This window comes from Mustela nivalis (genome assembly GCF_964662115.1).
Source record: "Mustela nivalis genome assembly, chromosome: 20".
Taxonomy (NCBI): Eukaryota; Metazoa; Chordata; class Mammalia; order Carnivora; family Mustelidae; genus Mustela; species Mustela nivalis.
This window is the reverse complement of record NC_139039.1, coordinates 27876755-27894374: the sequence shown is the minus strand read 5'-3', so window position 1 is coordinate 27894374 and position 17620 is coordinate 27876755. Positions and strand designations below refer to the sequence as shown.

Below are 17620 nucleotides of genomic sequence, written 5' to 3'. Positions count from 1 at the left end.
CCCACAATTGGGATTCTACCTCCAGTACTTGTTAGTGCCCATGTGATCTCTCTGTAGACCTCAATAAAAATGTTAACAATGTGTCATGTGTTCGTGGTATGAGGGGAACACACAGGAAGTGCGTGCCGCGCTCGGGGACAGGTGGCTTCTGCCGTTGTTATCCAGTAAGTGTCTTCAGCTTTTGCCAATGTCCACAGAGAACTTCCTATGAATGGTACATTCCTAAGGGGATCCTAAAGACCGGCTGGATGAACAAACACCTGAACCTGGTGCCGGCCCTGGTGGTTGTGTTCTACGAGCTGGACTGGGATGAGCCCCAGTGGAAAGAAAAGCAGTCCGAGTGCGCCACCAGAGTGGAGATCGTCAGGTGCGTCTCCCCTGCGGATCTGATGGGGCGAGGGAGGGTGTATCATTTCCCAGCATTTACTCAAGGCAGCTGAGACCCAGCACTCACTTGCCAACCTCCAGGGACACTTGGTCGGTCCCTGATAGGTAGCTTAATGTGAATGCTTCTGCAATGCGAAGGTGTGTGAAGAAATGTAGATGACACGTTAGTCTGAATTTCCAAATGCTTTTTTCTTGTGTTTTACTATCTGGGGGGGAAGTATAGTAATTTGCTTTTTAGTCTCACAAGACATTTGTTCTATCCCCATTCCGGTTTCAAAATAATTCTTTTGGGTGACCAGTCTGTAAGGTATCAGCATCAAGAAATAAGTTACGTTATAACTTTTACATGAAAGTATATAGTAAACTTGGCTTTGAAAGCAGATTTTTGTCAGGATTAGAAGCTTGGTATGAGAGTAGACTTTTTTTTTTTTTTTTTTTTTTTTTTTATTTGACAGAGATCACAAGTAGGCAGAGGCAGGCAGAGAGAGAGAGGGAGAATCAGGCTCCCCGCTGAGCAGAGAGCCCGATGCGGGGCTCGATCCCAGGACCCTGGGATCATGACCTGAGCCGAAGGCAGAGGCTTTAACCCACTGAGCCACCCAGGTGCCCCGCGAGTAGACTTTTAAAATGAAATGACTGTAGCATAGAAGTTTCTTTGTATATGGGGAAAGATTTCCTCTAATCTTGGAGGGTTTTAGTTGAAATTCATCTTTTTAAAATTGAATCATCAAACTTGTACTTTTTGTAAGTCTTTTTTTTCTTTTAAAGACTTTATTCATCTGTTAGCATGAGCGGAGGGGTAGAGGGAGAAGGAAAAGCGGACTCCCTAATGAGCAGGGAGCCTGATGTGGGGCTCGATCACGAGATCCCGATATCATGACCTGAGCTGAAGGTAGATGCATAACGGACTCAGCCAGCCAGGTGCCCCTGTGTAAAGTCTTGAATATATTTTTTAAAATCAAAACAGTTTAGTTATGTTTCATTAATTTTATTATTTTTCCATTGTAGGCAGAGTTTACAAGGGAGAAACACAAAAGTTGCAGTGGTTCTGATTCAGAAGAAAACTCCTTTGCCCCCAGGTATCAAAAGGTTAATTAATAATCAATGATATACTTCCCATTCTTATTATCAGGAGGTATAGTTTTTGATGTTAAAATCTATGCATTCAGTTATAGGAAAGATGGTGTGTTCACTTTAAAAAGTACTAATAATGCATAAATAAATGCCTAGTGTAAAAACTAAAATGCTAAAATTAAAATATTAAAAATTTTAATATTAAATATTAAAATATTCTGCTACCCCCCAGTTCCACTTAACTCATTGTGTAGGTGTACATCAGTTGACAAAAAAAAAAAAATTTTTTAAGATTTTATTTATTTATTTGACAGAGAGAGAGATCACAAGTAGGCAGAGAGGCAGGCAGAGAGAGAGAAGGCGGGGAGCAGGCTCCCTGCTAAGCAGAGAGCCCGATGCGGGGCTCGATCCCAGGACCCTGAGATCATGACCTGAGTCAAAGGCAGAGGCTTAACCCGCTGAGACACCCAGGCACCCCGACAAAACTGATTTTTTAAAAGGAATATTATTCACTTGTTTTTTTTAAAAAAAGAATGTTGTTTAGCTCTCTGAGGTCAGTTTGAAATTATATTCCTACCGTGACTTTTTTTTCTTAATGTGCAATCAGACAAAGAAAAATGGTGTAGGATTTCTGCTTTTTTATAAGAAAATGTCTTAGCTTCAGATGCTTGATTTTTCTGTATTCTAAGACTTTGAGAGGCCAAAATATTTTTTGTTTCTCTTTTGAAACTTCTGGCATCTGAGTTTTAGAAACCACTTTCATGGATTATTGCTTCCAGTTTTATTTAAAGGTTTTGAAACAGTTATGTGGCATATCTTTTGGTGTTACTTGGCCTAACTTGGCTTAGTAGGAAATTCCACAGGGTTTTCCTAACAGATATGTTCTGCGTGACTTCTGAGAACTGCCCCCTAAGAGCTCTCAGGAGGCCTTCTGGCTTGGCGAAAGGGGGTTTGGTTTTTCTTCCTAATTACCTTGTTTACATTTGGGGACCTATTTGTTTAAAAAAATACATGAATCATTTTCTTTCTCTCTTCATCTATATGGGATCTGTCAATAGGAGAAGATGTCACTGCGTCAGAAAGAGCCGCAGCTTTATGTAACGCGTGTGAACTCTCGGGAAAATCTCTGTTTGTCCTACCCCACACTGATCACTTGGTGGGTTACATTATAAGGTAAATAAAGATCTTAAACTTTTTTAGATCTTGGATTATCAGAGGCACTGAAAAAATGGGTTGCTTAGACTTTTTTTTTAGTATTCTATTTTGCCTTTCAAAACAAAGGTTACCCATTTATAAAACTTCATAGTTCAGCTGAGGTTAATATGTTCTTTCAAATAGTGTATGGGTCAAAGTTTGAACCTAATATGAATTATTTTTATGTTTTAACGTTTTAAAAACTGCAGTTTTAAAAATAGAAAATCTAGGGGTGCCTGGGTGGCTCAGTTGGTTAAGCATTTGCCTTCAGCTCAGGTCATGATCTCAGGGTCCTGGGATCGAATCCTGCATTGGGCTCCCTGCTCAGCGGGGAGCCTGCTTCTCCCTCTCCCTCTCCCCTGCTCATGCTCTCTCTTTCCCTCACTCTCTTCCTCAAATAAATAAATGGAATCTTTAGAAAAAAGATATAGAAATCTTACCTTAGGAAGTATATTGAATATTGAAAGTTTTGGCTTATCCATTTTTTTTCTTAGCATGTTTTCCTTAAGGATGTGTCTAAACTCTTTGAATACAGCTTTAAAATTCTGTTTTATTCTGAGGAGGAAAAACCTTGAAGTCCAGCTTTATCTAGCTATGAATTTAGCTTTCTTTCATATCCTGGGCAGATACTTGTAATACATACATACTTTCACAAAAGGAACTTTGAGTTGTCTATCTGTGGTCAAATTTTCTTTGTTCTTGTGTTATCTCAAACCTAGGGAGTGAAACAGGATTTGAATCCTATGAATGTTACTTTCCCCCTCACTTGCCAGTATTTTTTTCTTTTTAAGATTTTATTTATTTCCTTGACACAAAGAGAGTGAGAGAGAGAGCACAAGCAGGGGGAGTGGGAGAGGGAGAAGCAGGCTCCCGCTGAGCACAGAGCCCCACTCGGGAAATGATTCTAGGACCCGGGGATCATGACCGGAGCTGAAGGCAGACGCTTCAGCATCTGAGCCACCCAGATGCCCCTCATTTGCCAGTTTTCAGTTTTGGTGCTTTTTCCATTAGTTTTCTTATCCTCTAACCTTAAATATTAAAAGCACAAAAAATAGTCAAATTAAGTGAATACTGGAAATCTCTTTCACATTTCTTATAAAATGAAAGGGGGTGGAAGTCATCTTAGAGATTATGTGATTTCTACAAATTATAAAAAAGTTATTTTTATCAGTTGTTTCTTGGACCGTAAATAATTCTAAATGGCTTTTGGGGGGTCTAATCTTTACATTTATTATTTAGAAATTTCATGTATTTTGCTTTACGTTTTGTCTTTATCATGAAGTAAAATAGACATTGTCTCTGTTAGGATTTTACTTTCAGGTCTTATAAATATGATACTTGAGAACAGTTTGGTTTAAACTAACTTTAGTGTTTGAATGTTGATTTTTTTTTTTAACAGATTAGAAAATGCCTTTTATGAACATGCACAGACTTATTACTATACTGAGATCAGAAGAGTGAAATCTCATAAGGAATTTTTGAATAAAACAACACACCAGGTATATTATTTTTCCTAAAGAAGGAAAGAATAGAAGCATTCCAAGAGCAGATTATTATCATTGATTAGTTTTGAAGAGATTATTAAATATCTATAATGCTTTGATGTTTTTAATTGGCTTTTGTGCTTTTAAAGTTTTTTTTTTTAAGCTTTTAAAAACAAGTTTGTCTTCTCTCCTTTTTGGCCTTAAAGTTCTTAGAGATTTTTATAGCTTCCTTAACAATGCTTGTTGGAATAATTCTTGATCTGAGTATTTTCCTTTCTACTTTGCTGTCTCCTCTTCATGTTAGTGTACTTTTTACATTTTAAGAGAGTGTGTGTAATAATGATATCTTTTTTCTATTCTTTTCAGCTTTTATTTGTCAGACATCAATTTAAAATAGCTTTCTTCAGTGAATTGAAACAGGATACACAAAATGCTCTGAAGTAAGTTTTTAACAGTTGTCAAACTAAATTTTTCTTACTTTTATGTTAACAGTAACATATTATTGGCAACTTGTGAATCTCCACCAAACTTTAATTCATTTTAAGATGCTTATGTTGTTTAGATTCAGGTATGTAATATTTAATTTGTTCAGAGAGGAATGGAATATAATATTTTGAGATTTAAAAAAATATTTCATTTTATTATCAGAAGTAAATTTCATAGTATCATAAAGCTTTCTGGTCTAGTCTAATTTCATGATCGAAAGAAACATTAAAATTCTTCCTATCCTATTGACTTTTATTTGTATATTCAGTAAAGTTTTTGTGTTGACTCATCTCCACAATTAAATATATATTAGATATTATCTAATGCTGTGAATTTCTTAATATGCATGGTGCATTTATTAATTTATTAAAAGATTTTATTTATTTATTTGACAGACAGAGATCACAAGTAGGCAGAGAGGCAGGCAGAGAGAGAGGAGGAAGCAGGCTCCCCACTGAGCAGAGAGTCTGATGTGGGACTCGATCCCAGGACCCTGAGACCATGACCTGAGCCGAAGGCAGAGGCTTAACCCATTGAGCCACCCAGGCACCCCAATGGTGCATTTATTTAATTCAACTATGATTTTATTTATTTATTATTTTTTAAAGATTTTATTTTTTTATTTGACAGACAGAGATCACAAGCAGGCAGAGAGGCAGGAGACAGAGAGTAGGAGGAAGCAGGCTCCCTGCAGAGCAGAGAGTCTGACGTGGGGCTCAATCCCAGGACCTTGGGATCATGACCTGAGCTGAAGGCAGAGGCTTAACCCACTGAGCCACCCAGGCGCCCTGATTTTATTTTTAATTAAAATATTTTTTTAAGTTTATAACACCGCTCAGCCTCCTTTTTAATATGAAGGCTCTCCTTCGAAGCTTTGGAGAGTAGTCGTGTATGTGTTGGCAGTGGTCACACGTTTTAATTCCTTTGCTTTTACTTAAGAGCACAATTTAATTGAACATTTTTTTCTAGCTTTTGCTCTATTATTTGAAGATTGACAGTGGCGGTGCAACATAGAGATAAGAAACAGCTATCTATCCTAACACTGAAGAGAGGCTAAGCATACAGAGTAGAAAAGTAAGAGAAAAAAAGAAAAATAAATCTTTTGTCTGGAGGAATATTACAGAAACATCTTCCTTTCTTGTTACTGTGGAGGTGGAGAACTCCAAACTCTCTCTAAATCTCAGACACTTGGTGTGATTCGAAGTGGCGCTAACGTAGTTCGTTCCTTACCGTTGGTGTGAGTTAAAAACATTCCCTTGTTGTTCTGGTCAGAAGTAATTCTGGAAAGAAAGATTTGACCTGAGGAAGTTAGGAGCAAAGAGTGATGTTTGGAGGAGACTGAGGTGCCCCATTGCCTTCTCTTTTCCGGCTAGTGTCCTTCTGGCCGACTCTCCTTTCCCACCGCACTTCCCCTTCTCCAGCCTGTGCCTGAAATCAGCAGTGTGCTCGGAACTTTGGCGATTCTGGTGTTTAAAAGCTATTGATAGTCCCTTCTTTGCTAATAAAATTTCTCTTTGTTGGAGAAGCTCGTAATGGTGCTTTAAAAAAAAAATCTGATTATTTATTTATTTATTTATTGGACATAATTCTGGACAATTGTCCACTCTCATTTTCAACTTATTTTCTGTCCGTTATTGACAGATGTTAATAACAGAACAATGTACATGTGATGTTTCTGTTATTAGTGAAAAGTCATTGATTCCTCCCACATATTATTAATCAGTAGATCATTTTTCAGGATATCAGAGATGGATATGTATAAGTAATTCCTGAACTGTTGAGCAATAAGAAATGTTGAGTAAATATTGTCTCTTATTTCTAATAATTTGTTCTTGGGAATCCTTTCTTAAAATTAATAATTAACCGTGTTGCACCTGTTTATGTTAGGAATTACAGGACCGCCTATAACCTTGTACATGAATTGCGAGCCCATGAAACTAACATTCTGGAAATAAAGACTATGGCAGGATTTATAAATTACAAGGTAAATTGAAGGTTCTACTTCAAATAAAGGAAACTTGTCTTTAAATATAAGGTTATCTTTTTGAAATTGAAAACCAGAGTTAGTTAATTGCTCTGAAGAGTATTTGATTAATTATGTTTTTCTCTTTTATGCCCCTTACTTCATATAGCTCCCTAGTAATTAGCAGCCTAATTGCAGGCTTGGTTTTGAGTTTGTGGGGCTCAGAATTCTCTCTTAGAGCAATTTTACTTCTGTAAAATTCTTTAGGAGGGTCTTCTGATTTTAAGTGAGAGCAGGAGGAAGTGAGAAGAAAGCTACTTTTATTAGTGCATTTTATAAAATGCAACAAATCATAACTACGTAGGCCTTCCTTGGTTTAATGGCGACATGATACAAAAGGTACAGTTGATCACCTGAGAGGAAGCTTTTGCACCTGTCATGTAAGCATTTGAAGATTGTATGTGGTAGAAATAGATACCCCAGAAGGCAGGTGGGACTTTTCATTTTGCTTTTAATCTTTCCACACTCAGCTTTTAAAGATGGCTGGCCGTGAGATGGTGGCCTGAGAGGACTTAGATGCTGGAATTGACTGTATAGATGTAAATTGGTACAAGGTCTGTAGAGAATATTTTTGCAACGCCTTATACACACTTTCAATGGGTGTTCCCTTTGAGCTACCAATTCCATTTCAGGAAATTTACCTGACACATGGGCCAAGCCTTGCAAATCACATACTTAAGGATATTTATTGCGTCTTATAATAGAAGATTGGAAACAACGCAGCAATAAGTGACTGGTTCATATAAAGTATGACTGAGACAATGGAATATTTTGCAACTCATAAGAATGAGACAGCTCCACTTACTGATATGGAGTATTAGGTGAAAAAAGTAAGGTACAAAACAGCATATTTAGTGTGATGCTCTTTGTTTAAAAAGTGTAGTTGATACTTAAATACACATACACTTGTCCGTGCGTAGACTGTTATCATGGAATATTCTGGGAGCTGGTTGCCTCTGGAACAGGAAATTAGATACCTTGAGGGACAGGGATGAGAGACTTAACTTTTCATGTATTCCTTGTACCTAAAATATAAAACTAATAATAAGCATATGGAAAATAATTTAGGCGTCTTGTTTTGTGTTTTTCTTTTTACCTTACGTAGATACAGATCATTACTGTCTTGAGATAGCATTTCAGATAAAAAGTTTTCAAGAATTTCTGTAATCCTTGTTTGATACGGAGGCCACTGTGCTCTAATGGTGGTACAGAAAATCTTTACTTTCCGCCAATTCTAAAACTGAAAGTTAATCTGTCTGAGGGGTGGTAGGTGGTGTTTTATTTTTGCCCACCTGTATGTTCTTCATTGGGTAAAATTTTTTGTATTCTAGCTTACTTTAATAAGCTTTTCTAAGGTGTAGAGTAGATTCAGTACAAATAGGGAATAATTTTTTTCTTTTATCAAGGGGACATAAGCGCCAGTTTCAGCATAGCCATTCTAATAGAGAAAATTAATTCTGTTGCCAAAAACTTAGGAGAGGAAATGTCATAGTCTTTTTGAAGTTAGTCTCACATTTTACCTGTTTTTAATTGAATATGCCTCTTGACTGTATGTTCTTTATTTGGGCGTTGATTTTCCATCTTGCAGATCTGCAGGCTGTGTTTTCAGCACAACACCCCGTTGGATGCGATTGCTCAGTTCCGAAAACACATTGACTTGTGCAAGAAAAAAATCGGAAGTGCAGAGTTGTCTTTTGAGCATGCTGCGTGGATGTCTAAACAGTATGTTTTAAATTGTACTTTTAGAATTTTTTTTCTTTACGTACTTGGGCTTTGGAGGAATGGAATTAGCATGGACTTTGGTTGTCAGTTGAACTAAGCTTTTTTTGTCAGAAAGTAGGCTTTTAGAGATCTAGCTAGTGTAGGTATGTTTCCAGTAGTGGTAGATAATGATTCATGGAGTTCCTTAATGAAAATCACTTAATTCCTGGTACCATCTTTTTTATTCAGCGTATATTTAGGGAGTTTCCACGATATGCTTAGGTACTGAGAATACTAAGGAGCAAAACAAAGTCCCTGCTGGCACGGAGTTTGCTATTCGAGACTGATGTTTAAAAATTCTAAAATGAAATTGTTTCCAGAAGCGTGGATGTGTTTGAGTGGTGGTAACTGTGTTGACGTGCGCTGCGATGGTGTATTTGTAACGCTTTGTCAGTACAGAAGAGTTGGCTTCAATGTAGAAGTTATCTGTAACCTGAAATTAGTGTGTGTCAGTATTTACCAAGGAACCCCAACAGTTTATCAGAAGCATTATTTTAACATAGTCTGCTGAGGTTATGTAGTCAGGATGAATAATTATTAGAAGTAAGCTTCTTTATCTTCCCTTTATCATTTTCATCATTTTTTTATTTCTTGATTTTTTTTCTTTAAGATTCCAGGCCTTTGGAGACTTATTTGATGAAGCTATTAAGTTAGGGCTGACAGCTATTCAAACTCAGAATCCTGGCTTCTATTACCAGCAGGCAGCATACTACGCCCAGGAGAGGAAACAGCTCGCAAAAACCCTCTGTAACCATGAGGTAAGTGACCGACTCCCATGTCATCTGGCACTTAGGAAATGTATTAATCATCTCTTAAAAGTGGATAAGACTAATGGATGTTTATAATCTTTTTCCAAGCCTTTAAACAGAATCAGTTTTCTTCTGATAAGAAGGTAAAAATATCTTCTATATTTTCAGGAATTATGGTTATTTTCACTTTTAGCCTGAGTACTCCATTTCCACCTGTGGATTAACAGAAGTTTTTCTGTCAGGAACTGACTTAAGACTGGTAATAAGTTAGTGATGTAGACAGGGGCAGATTACTTTAAAATAAAAATTACGGTGTGGCCTGAGCCATGCTCTGACTCCCTTTGATCACTGCTCTAGGAGTTTGAAGGACTTTGGAAGAATATGCTTTGTTTTGACCCACCAGAGAGGTTCTCTTTGGACTTCTTTCTCTTCCTTGGGCTTTCTTCTGGAAAATTCTTAAGAATCTGTCTAAGGCATAATGTTTGTTTTTAGATTTTATTTATTTATTTAACAGAAAGAGACACAGGGAGAGAGGGAATACAAGCAGGAGGAGTGGGAGAGGGAGAAGCAGGCTTCGCATTAAGCAGGGAGCCTGATGGGGGGGCTCGATCTCAGGACCCTGGAATCATGACCAGAGCCGAAGGCAACCGCTTAACAACTGGGCCACTCAGGCGCCCCTTGAGGCATAATATTAATTGCAGTTTCTTTTCCCCTTTTTAAAAAAAACTTATTTATTTATTTATTTGAGAGAGAGAGTGAGAGAGGGGAGAAGGTCAGAGGGAGAAGCAGACTCCCCTCAGAGCTGGGAGCCCGATGTGGGACTTGATTCCAGGCCTCCGGGATCATGACCTGAGCTGAAGGCAGTTGCTTAACTAACTGAGCCACCCAGGTGCCCCTGATTGCAGTTTCTTAACTTGACATTTCATTCTGCCTGCCTTGTGGGTGGTTATAGTTAGATACCAGCGTCCCCATTAGCACCTTTAAAATAAGAACATGGTATTTATATGTATAAATATATTTACATTCACATGCTTTTGTCAGTTTATTTTCCTTGAAAATCTGCAGTTTTCTTCTCCAAAGATAGGTGGATATTATCTTAGTATATGTGCTGCCGAAGCAAGCACGATAGGTGGATATTATCAACAGTGCTACTTACAAAAACAGTTTGCGCCTTAGTACTTAAATTGTTGGATTTTTTTCCCCTTAAGTCATGATATAACTACACTGTTTGCTACCCTGTTATTTGCATATGATTTATATCTTCATGGCATATTTTATATTTAAAAATTAGGCATTAAGATTTGAGCATAGTATTTTTAAAAGGTGATTAAAACTATGTTTTATAAGGGTACAAGGAGATGGGATTAACAAATATCCTTAGTTGGAATGTAAAGTAATATTTCTGTCAAATAGTAATTTGAGAAGCCTCAAAATCATGCATCTCTTTTGACCCAGAAATCTATTTTCAGGTCGTCTAAGGGAGATAGGAGATCCTAAGAAAGAAGTACTGAGATTTACTTATCAAGTTCTTTGGGCAGACTTACTAATTATAATGTAAAAAATGAATAACAAGATGAACGACATAGGGAATTTATTAAAATATGGAACAACATGCAGCCATAACAAATAATGTTTTAGAGGGGCGCCTGGGTGGCTCAGTGGGTTGGGCCACTGCCTTTGGCTCGGGTCATGATCTCAGGGTCCTGGGATCGAGTCCCGCATCGGGCTCTCTGCTCAGCGGGGAGCCTGCTTCCTCCTCTCTCTCTGCCTGCTTGTCATCTCTCTCTGTCAAATAAATAAATAAATAAATAATGTTTTAGAATAGTTAATGATGTGAAATTTACAATGAATATATTTAAGTGAGAAAAGCAGGTTGAAGGATCATTCCAGTTGATAACAAATAAACGTTTGTATACAAAATCTGGAAGACTAAGGTAAACACTGTTAATAGTGGTAATAGGTTTATAGGTGATTTAAGTTTTTATCCTCTTCCTTTTGGATGTTTTCTGTATTTCTCAACAGTGTACTTGCATTATATTTTGGTTTCAGAGGGAAAAAGTTACAAGAAAGAAAAATAAGGCAGTGTAAATTTGTAAATTTACAAATTTTTAATGTTTAAATTTGTGAGGCACCAACCAATACCAGAACTTAATACACAAGGGATAAAAAAGGAAAATAGTGTCTTCTTTTAAAAACCACTTATGACATTTTTTTTTTAAGATTTTTCAAAATTTATTTGACAGAGATCTCAAGTAGGCAGAGAGGCAGGCAGAGAGAGGGGGAAGCAGGCTCGCTGCTGAGCAGAGAGCCCGATGTGGGGATCGATCCTAGGACTCTGGGATCATGACCTGAGCCAAAGGTAGAGGCTTTAACCCACTGAGCCACCCAGGCACCCACATTGTTTTTATTTGCACAAAAAAACACTTATACATATGGAATAAACATCAAACATAATTGGCAAAATTTTTACTGGTTTATCATAGCAAGGATGAAAATTAAGGAGTTAGTTACTATGAAATCATTTATCAGAATCAGGTTGATTTATTCATTTTAATTTTTATGAGACTGCCTAGGTATTAAATGGAATGTTTATTTTCATTTTTGTGAAGATTTAATGTGTGTTAAAATACTCACAACTTTGATATTGAGACATATGTTTGGTATTTTTATTTATGAAAATGTTTTTATTCTGTCAGAGATTGAAGATGAGTTGGTTTGTGAGAGGTTCATAAACTCTTATTTAGGGCTGTGTTTTACTTTACAGGCTTCAGTAATGTATCCCAATCCTGATCCGTTAGAAACACAAACAGGCGTTCTTGACTTTTATGGACAAAGATCATGGCGACAAGGAATACTAAGTAAATCATTTTTTTCTCTTCCCTTTTCTCTCAGCCTCAAAAGGCACAGATCACTATCGCAGTTTTTCCATTGGCTACATAGGCTGTAATAAATTATGTAGAGGTAAAAATGTGTGTTTTTTAAACATCTTTTTAAAGATTTTTCAGTTCTTTAGTTTTTAGGATGTTTTGTTTGTATCACTACATCTTAGAATAACTTCTAATCAAACATGAGTGTGATTAAAACATTTGGACATCTCTTGTCTTAAATGACCCAATAAGCCACTTAGGTCTATTTTAATTCCGGTTAACTTTGATGATTTATTACATTTGATCTTTTAAAACCGTATTAACTTGTATTACCTTAGAAATTTCTCTGCATCTTTTTTGGGTTTGATACACACTTAATTTGAGCAGTGTCTATGGCAATCAAACCTTAATTGTTAAGGAATTATCTACTTTAATCTCCAGAAAGTGTATTCTATATTGAGAATGACATTGATCTTATTCTTTAGGTGGTTGACTCCACTAGGGCAAGAGAATGCTGAGTTCAATAATGTTCTTTTCAGAACAGAGATCACAGAGTAGTTGCCAGGCTAATAAAGCAGTCTCTTGGAATCTTTGAAGATTCTAGAATGGTTAAGAATCTTAAATACATTATATATAAGTAAAGGATTCAAGGAGTGTACACATCCAATGTTCATGTGAAGGATTTATGTTAAATGAGCTCTCTAAAATGGGTTGCGTCGTATCTTACACAGGTTTTGATCTTTCTGATCCTGAAAAAGAGAAGGTGGGCATTCTTGCCATTCAGCTGAAGGAGAGAAGTGTTGTTCACTCTGTAAGTTTGTTGGGTTTTTTCCCCCCAATAGAAACTTTTTTTTTTTTTTTTGCTGTATTCAAACAATACATGACATTATTTTTATTGGAATGTTTCACATTTTCTCTCTTCTGGCAGGAAATAATAATAACTCTTCTGAGCAATGCTGTTGCACAATTTAAGAAGTATAAGTGTCCAAGAATGAAAAGTCATCTAAGTATGTATTCCTAAGATGCCACAGTTTCATGCAATGTGGAATAATTTAGAATTATGTACATAAAATCTTTTTCCCTTTACAGTGGTTCAAATGGGAGAGGAGTATTTTTATGCGAAGGATTATACCAAAGCTTTGAAGTGAGTCTTAGTCCCCATTTATTTTTATAAGTAATCTGATTACCTTACAGCAAAATGAGAATAGAAATGAGTTTTAAAGGATTTATAGTTTCCATATTTATTTCTGTATCTTTGAAACTCCATTTCTGTTATATTTTTTTAAGTGCTATCTGCTGGTACCATTATTCTCAATGTCTTGGGAAACCACGTTCATCTAAACGTGAAGTTACCAGTTAAACTATTTCAGTACGAGTTTCTGACATGTATATAGAATGAGTCAAGCATGTTATTTCCTCCAAGAAGTCTTCAAGGCCTTTCTTGTGAAGCTGTTTCAGCATGTCTGACGTCTTGCCTTCTGTCAGGTTGCTGGATTACGTGATGTGTGATTACCGGAGTGAAGGGTGGTGGACCTTGCTCACGTCCATACTGACTACAGCACTGAAGTGCTCCTACCTCATGGCCCAGTTAAAGGATTACATCACTTACTCCCTAGAACTCCTTGGAAGAGGTAACTTGGTGTTCTCTCAGTAAGATTCTGAATCTTTAAAGTTATGTAGCATCTTTAAGCTTCTTAAAATGGAAAGAACAACTCTCTCGAGTCTTTGACCATACTTTCACCCTGTGTAGATCAGTTTGCCAAAGGAAGGGACTCATAGTTTCATGGAACTTACTAGAGTCGAGGTCTCATGATAGTTGAGAAGAACAAAATTCTTCTTCCTTTTTTTTTTTAAAGTACGTCATGAAATGATTTTTCCCATCGAGTTCAAATGCGAGTATCTAGAGTGTTGGGGCTCCCATAGGAAGCTGTGTTATTGTACATTGTCTGGAATTGTGCTTAGCCATGTCAGAAGACTTATTTATCCTGTAGTATTTTAATACCTTCCGTGGGGGTGTTGGCTTTTACTTGCCTGTCTTACAGTTAGAGTTTGTTTCCTACTTCCATTTCACGTTAGCTTCAACTCTGAAAGATGACCAGAAATCTCGGATCGAAAAAAACCTCATAAATGTTCTGATGGTAAGTTGGAATGCTTTCTATAAAATAAGCTTTGGGCATACATAGACCTAGATCCGTACCTGTGTATTTTTATCGCTAGCTGACCAAAAATTGTACTCTGTTGGTGCAGAATGAGAGTCCCGATCCAGAACCCGACTGTGATGTCTTAGCTGTGAAAACAGCTCAGAAGCTGTGGTCGGACCGCATCTCCCTGGCCGGCAGCAATGTCTTCACAATAGGGGTACAGGACTTCGTGCCGTTCGGTGGGTCGCCAGCACCTGCGGTGCTATTTCAGAGAAATCCTCCTTATCGCTACAAAGTGAATAGCCGCGGAACTGGAAGTATAACCGGAAGAAAGTTCTAAATATGTTATCCTATAGATGAAATTGTGATTTTTTTTTCTTTCTCCCCATTGACATAAAGATTTTCAACATTTTAAGTACTTAGCTTATATATTAAAATTGACTTTGTTCGTTTGTGTAGGAGTGATTTGAAATGCATTTGAGAAGATAGTCCTTTAAAAAAGCTTATCCTATAATACCTTGGTGGATATTTTGAAATACGTTAAAAATAACAAAATGATTTTTTTCTCCCTTTAAACTCCTGTGTTAGTTATGTTTCAGCAGCAGGTATGTTTTTAGAATTAAAGGTGGTTTTGAAGGTATACTTTCTTTAAATGTGTTCTGTTTTTTAAAAAATGAACTACATTTATGTCTGTTGAAATGGCTCAAGAGCAGAATTCAGAAAGAATATCAAGGGTCGATGTTTCCTTCCTGAAAAGTAATTGTGGTTCTGAGAATCATGGGTGTGTGTCTCGAGGGTCCTGTGGTGTGTAACTCTATTTTATTTTATTTCTAGTACAATGCAAAGCCAAGTTTCATGCCCCGAGTTTTCATGTTGATGTTCCTGTGCGGTTTGATATCTATCTGAAAGCTGACTGTCCACATCCCATACGATTTTCCAAGCTCTGTGTCAGCTTTAACAATCAGGTAGCAATACCTCTTATTATATTTTTACCATCTGTGTATCTTATTATAGCTTGCATTAAATCAGATAAACCAACTTAGCGAAATTTTAGGTCTTAATGGCTGCCTAGTAACAAATAAACTTTGGTAAGGTGTATTTGAAAATAACTACATTTATAGTTCTTCGTATTAGCCTTTCAAGTGTTACACTTTTCCGTCTCTGAGTTTTGCTTTTATTTCATCCTTATGAAATGTAGGAAGTTAATTTTTTTAATACATAACTGGAATTTCAAGTGAGGTCTAACAAATATAATCTAATTGTCAAAATCATTTATTTTACATTTAACTCTGGTATTCGTTTTTTATTATAAAACTGTTAAATGTTTGATGTTAAAGATATTGAAGTGAAATGGATGTCTATAAAGTGAAAAGTGAGTGCGTGCCCTCCAGTCCCATTCCCTGGAAGTTGTCACTGTTAACTTCCTGAATAGTCGAGGCGTTTTCTGGGTGTGCACACAGAAGCAGCTTTTCCTTTCTGCAGAGCTGGGATTGTATGCATTTTCACATTTCTGTAGCGTATTAGAGTATTGTCAGGTACTTGAGTACATTTCACATATTTCATTTCCAAGCTCACTTCAGAGGTAATTATCTTCTGGTCACCCAGAAAGTATACTGAGCCGTGAACCAGCAAGCATTTAACCAGCAAGTATTCTCAGCATCGTGGGGAACCTCAAAGCATTTAGTATATGTCAGCCCCTTTGAAATGGAAGCATTCTGGGCACAGAGGCCAGGACTGACTCACAGATTGCCCTAGTAGGTAATAAGGACTCGGTTACGTGGTGTAGGCTAGAAATACAGTTACAACAGGCATGCCAAAGAAAAGGGAGGAGGTTTCAGAAATAAAGATGAAATGAAGATACTATAAAGTGGTGAGAAGGAGGAACATGGTTGGCAAAAGGCAACGCTGAATGGAAGCAGGAGCGCACGTTCTGGGTTTGTGGGTGGCAGGGACCCCAGCCTTGTAAGAGCAGAGGGGCCGTGAGCTGAGCCTGTGGGATGTGAGGCTATGTGGCTTGAAGGAGCTTGAAGAATTCAGCAGGGGGTAGCTAGTAAGAGAAATATTTGAAGATTTATTTGTTCATTCATTTATTAGGGTTATATTTATTGGAAAGAGCTTTACCTATCTTAATATATTGTTTTGTGTTTTTTTGACTCTTTGCAACTTTGAACTAGTCCTGGAATAGGTTCGGCTCAGTGAACCGGGGTCCCCTGCAGATCAGTGTGTTTTATTCAACTTGAACCATTGCCCAACGATTCCTTCTGATTAGTGTGAGAGTTTTTTGTTTTTTTTTTTTTAAGATTTTATTTATTTATTTGTCAGAGAGAGAGAGCACAGGCAGGCAGAGTGGCAGGCAGAGGCAGAGAGAGAAGCAGGTTCCCTGCTGGACAAGGAGCCTCATGTGGGACTTGATCCCTGGACTCTGGGATCATGATCTGAGCCGAAGGCAGCATCTTAACCAACCAAGCCACCCAGACAAGGCAGCGTCTTAACCAGCCAAGCCACCCAGACATTCCTAATATGAGAGTATTAAAGCAAGAGCATGATACTTAGAATTTAAGAAACTTTGTTTCAGTGATGAAATAGAAAGAAATGACCTTATGGAAACCAACCAGAGCCTCATTATACGAACCCAAGTCCTAAGGTGTGAAGACTTGCATGAGGCTGTTAGTGGTGGCATCGGAAAGAAAGGGCTACGAGAGGCATGTACAGCTAGAGGAGTCTCGATTGCTGAGTGTGTGTTGTCAGAGATAAAGAAGGGGGATAGGGTGGATAAAGGACAGCCCTCCCTCCCCCCACCAAGAACTATGTGTTTCTTTTAAGTGTACCTACAACATGATGATTGGAAACATCTATTGTAAATGGTGACCGCAGTAAGGTTCCTTAGTATCAGTCACCTCACATCGTTACCTTTTTCGGTGTGGGGAGAACATGTAGGTTGTACTCTCTTGGCAACTTGTGTGAATATAATACGGTTTGATTGAGTGTAGTCACTGTGCTGCACAGGAGATCCCCAGAACCTGTTCATCTCCTACTGGGAAGTTTGTGCCCTTGGCTCAGCCTCTCCCATTTCCCTCAGCCCTTTGCATCCACCATTTTACTGCTTCTCTGAGTCGCAGATTCCACATGGAAGTGAGATCAGTAGTATGATGGGGTTTTGTACGTAGTGTTACTTCTTTTTTGGAGGGTTGTCCCTCTTCTTAGAATTCTTTCTCATGTTTTATGCCCTTAAAAGCCTCACTTCCTCGGAGAAACCTGATCGATTTTCCTAGCCACAACCCTCCAATAGTACTAATCACAGCTGTGCTTTCACTTCTGTCTGTATGATTATTTGGTAAATTGTTTTCTTTATTAAAATGTAAGCTTTTCTTACTTTTTTTTTTTTTTTTTGGCTCGACTAGGATATTGTTTTTTGAACTATTCTAAATCTGGACTTATAGGATAAATAGATTCT

The 17620-nt window shown here is 37.5% G+C and overlaps 1 protein-coding gene across 5 annotated transcripts in view; it reads left to right on the top strand.

Annotated features, from left to right (window-relative positions):
- TRAPPC11 (trafficking protein particle complex subunit 11) overlaps positions 1-17620 on the top strand; it is a 43331-nt gene that overhangs the window by 3376 nt on the left and 22335 nt on the right. For all 5 annotated transcript variants that reach the window (XM_082715799.1, XM_082715801.1, XM_082715797.1 and 2 more), the window contains 16 exons: positions 198-367; positions 1396-1466; positions 2520-2634; positions 4055-4154; positions 4506-4579; positions 6513-6609; positions 8237-8370; positions 9020-9167; positions 11923-12016; positions 12757-12836; positions 12954-13032; positions 13115-13169; positions 13511-13656; positions 14102-14163; positions 14273-14405; positions 15001-15131. In XM_082715799.1, the coding sequence (XP_082571925.1) occupies positions 198-367; positions 1396-1466; positions 2520-2634; positions 4055-4154; positions 4506-4579; positions 6513-6609; positions 8237-8370; positions 9020-9167; positions 11923-12016; positions 12757-12836; positions 12954-13032; positions 13115-13169; positions 13511-13656; positions 14102-14163; positions 14273-14405; positions 15001-15131 (1689 nt within the window). The remainder of the gene's footprint in view (positions 1-197; positions 368-1395; positions 1467-2519; positions 2635-4054; positions 4155-4505; positions 4580-6512; positions 6610-8236; positions 8371-9019; positions 9168-11922; positions 12017-12756; positions 12837-12953; positions 13033-13114; positions 13170-13510; positions 13657-14101; positions 14164-14272; positions 14406-15000; positions 15132-17620) is intronic.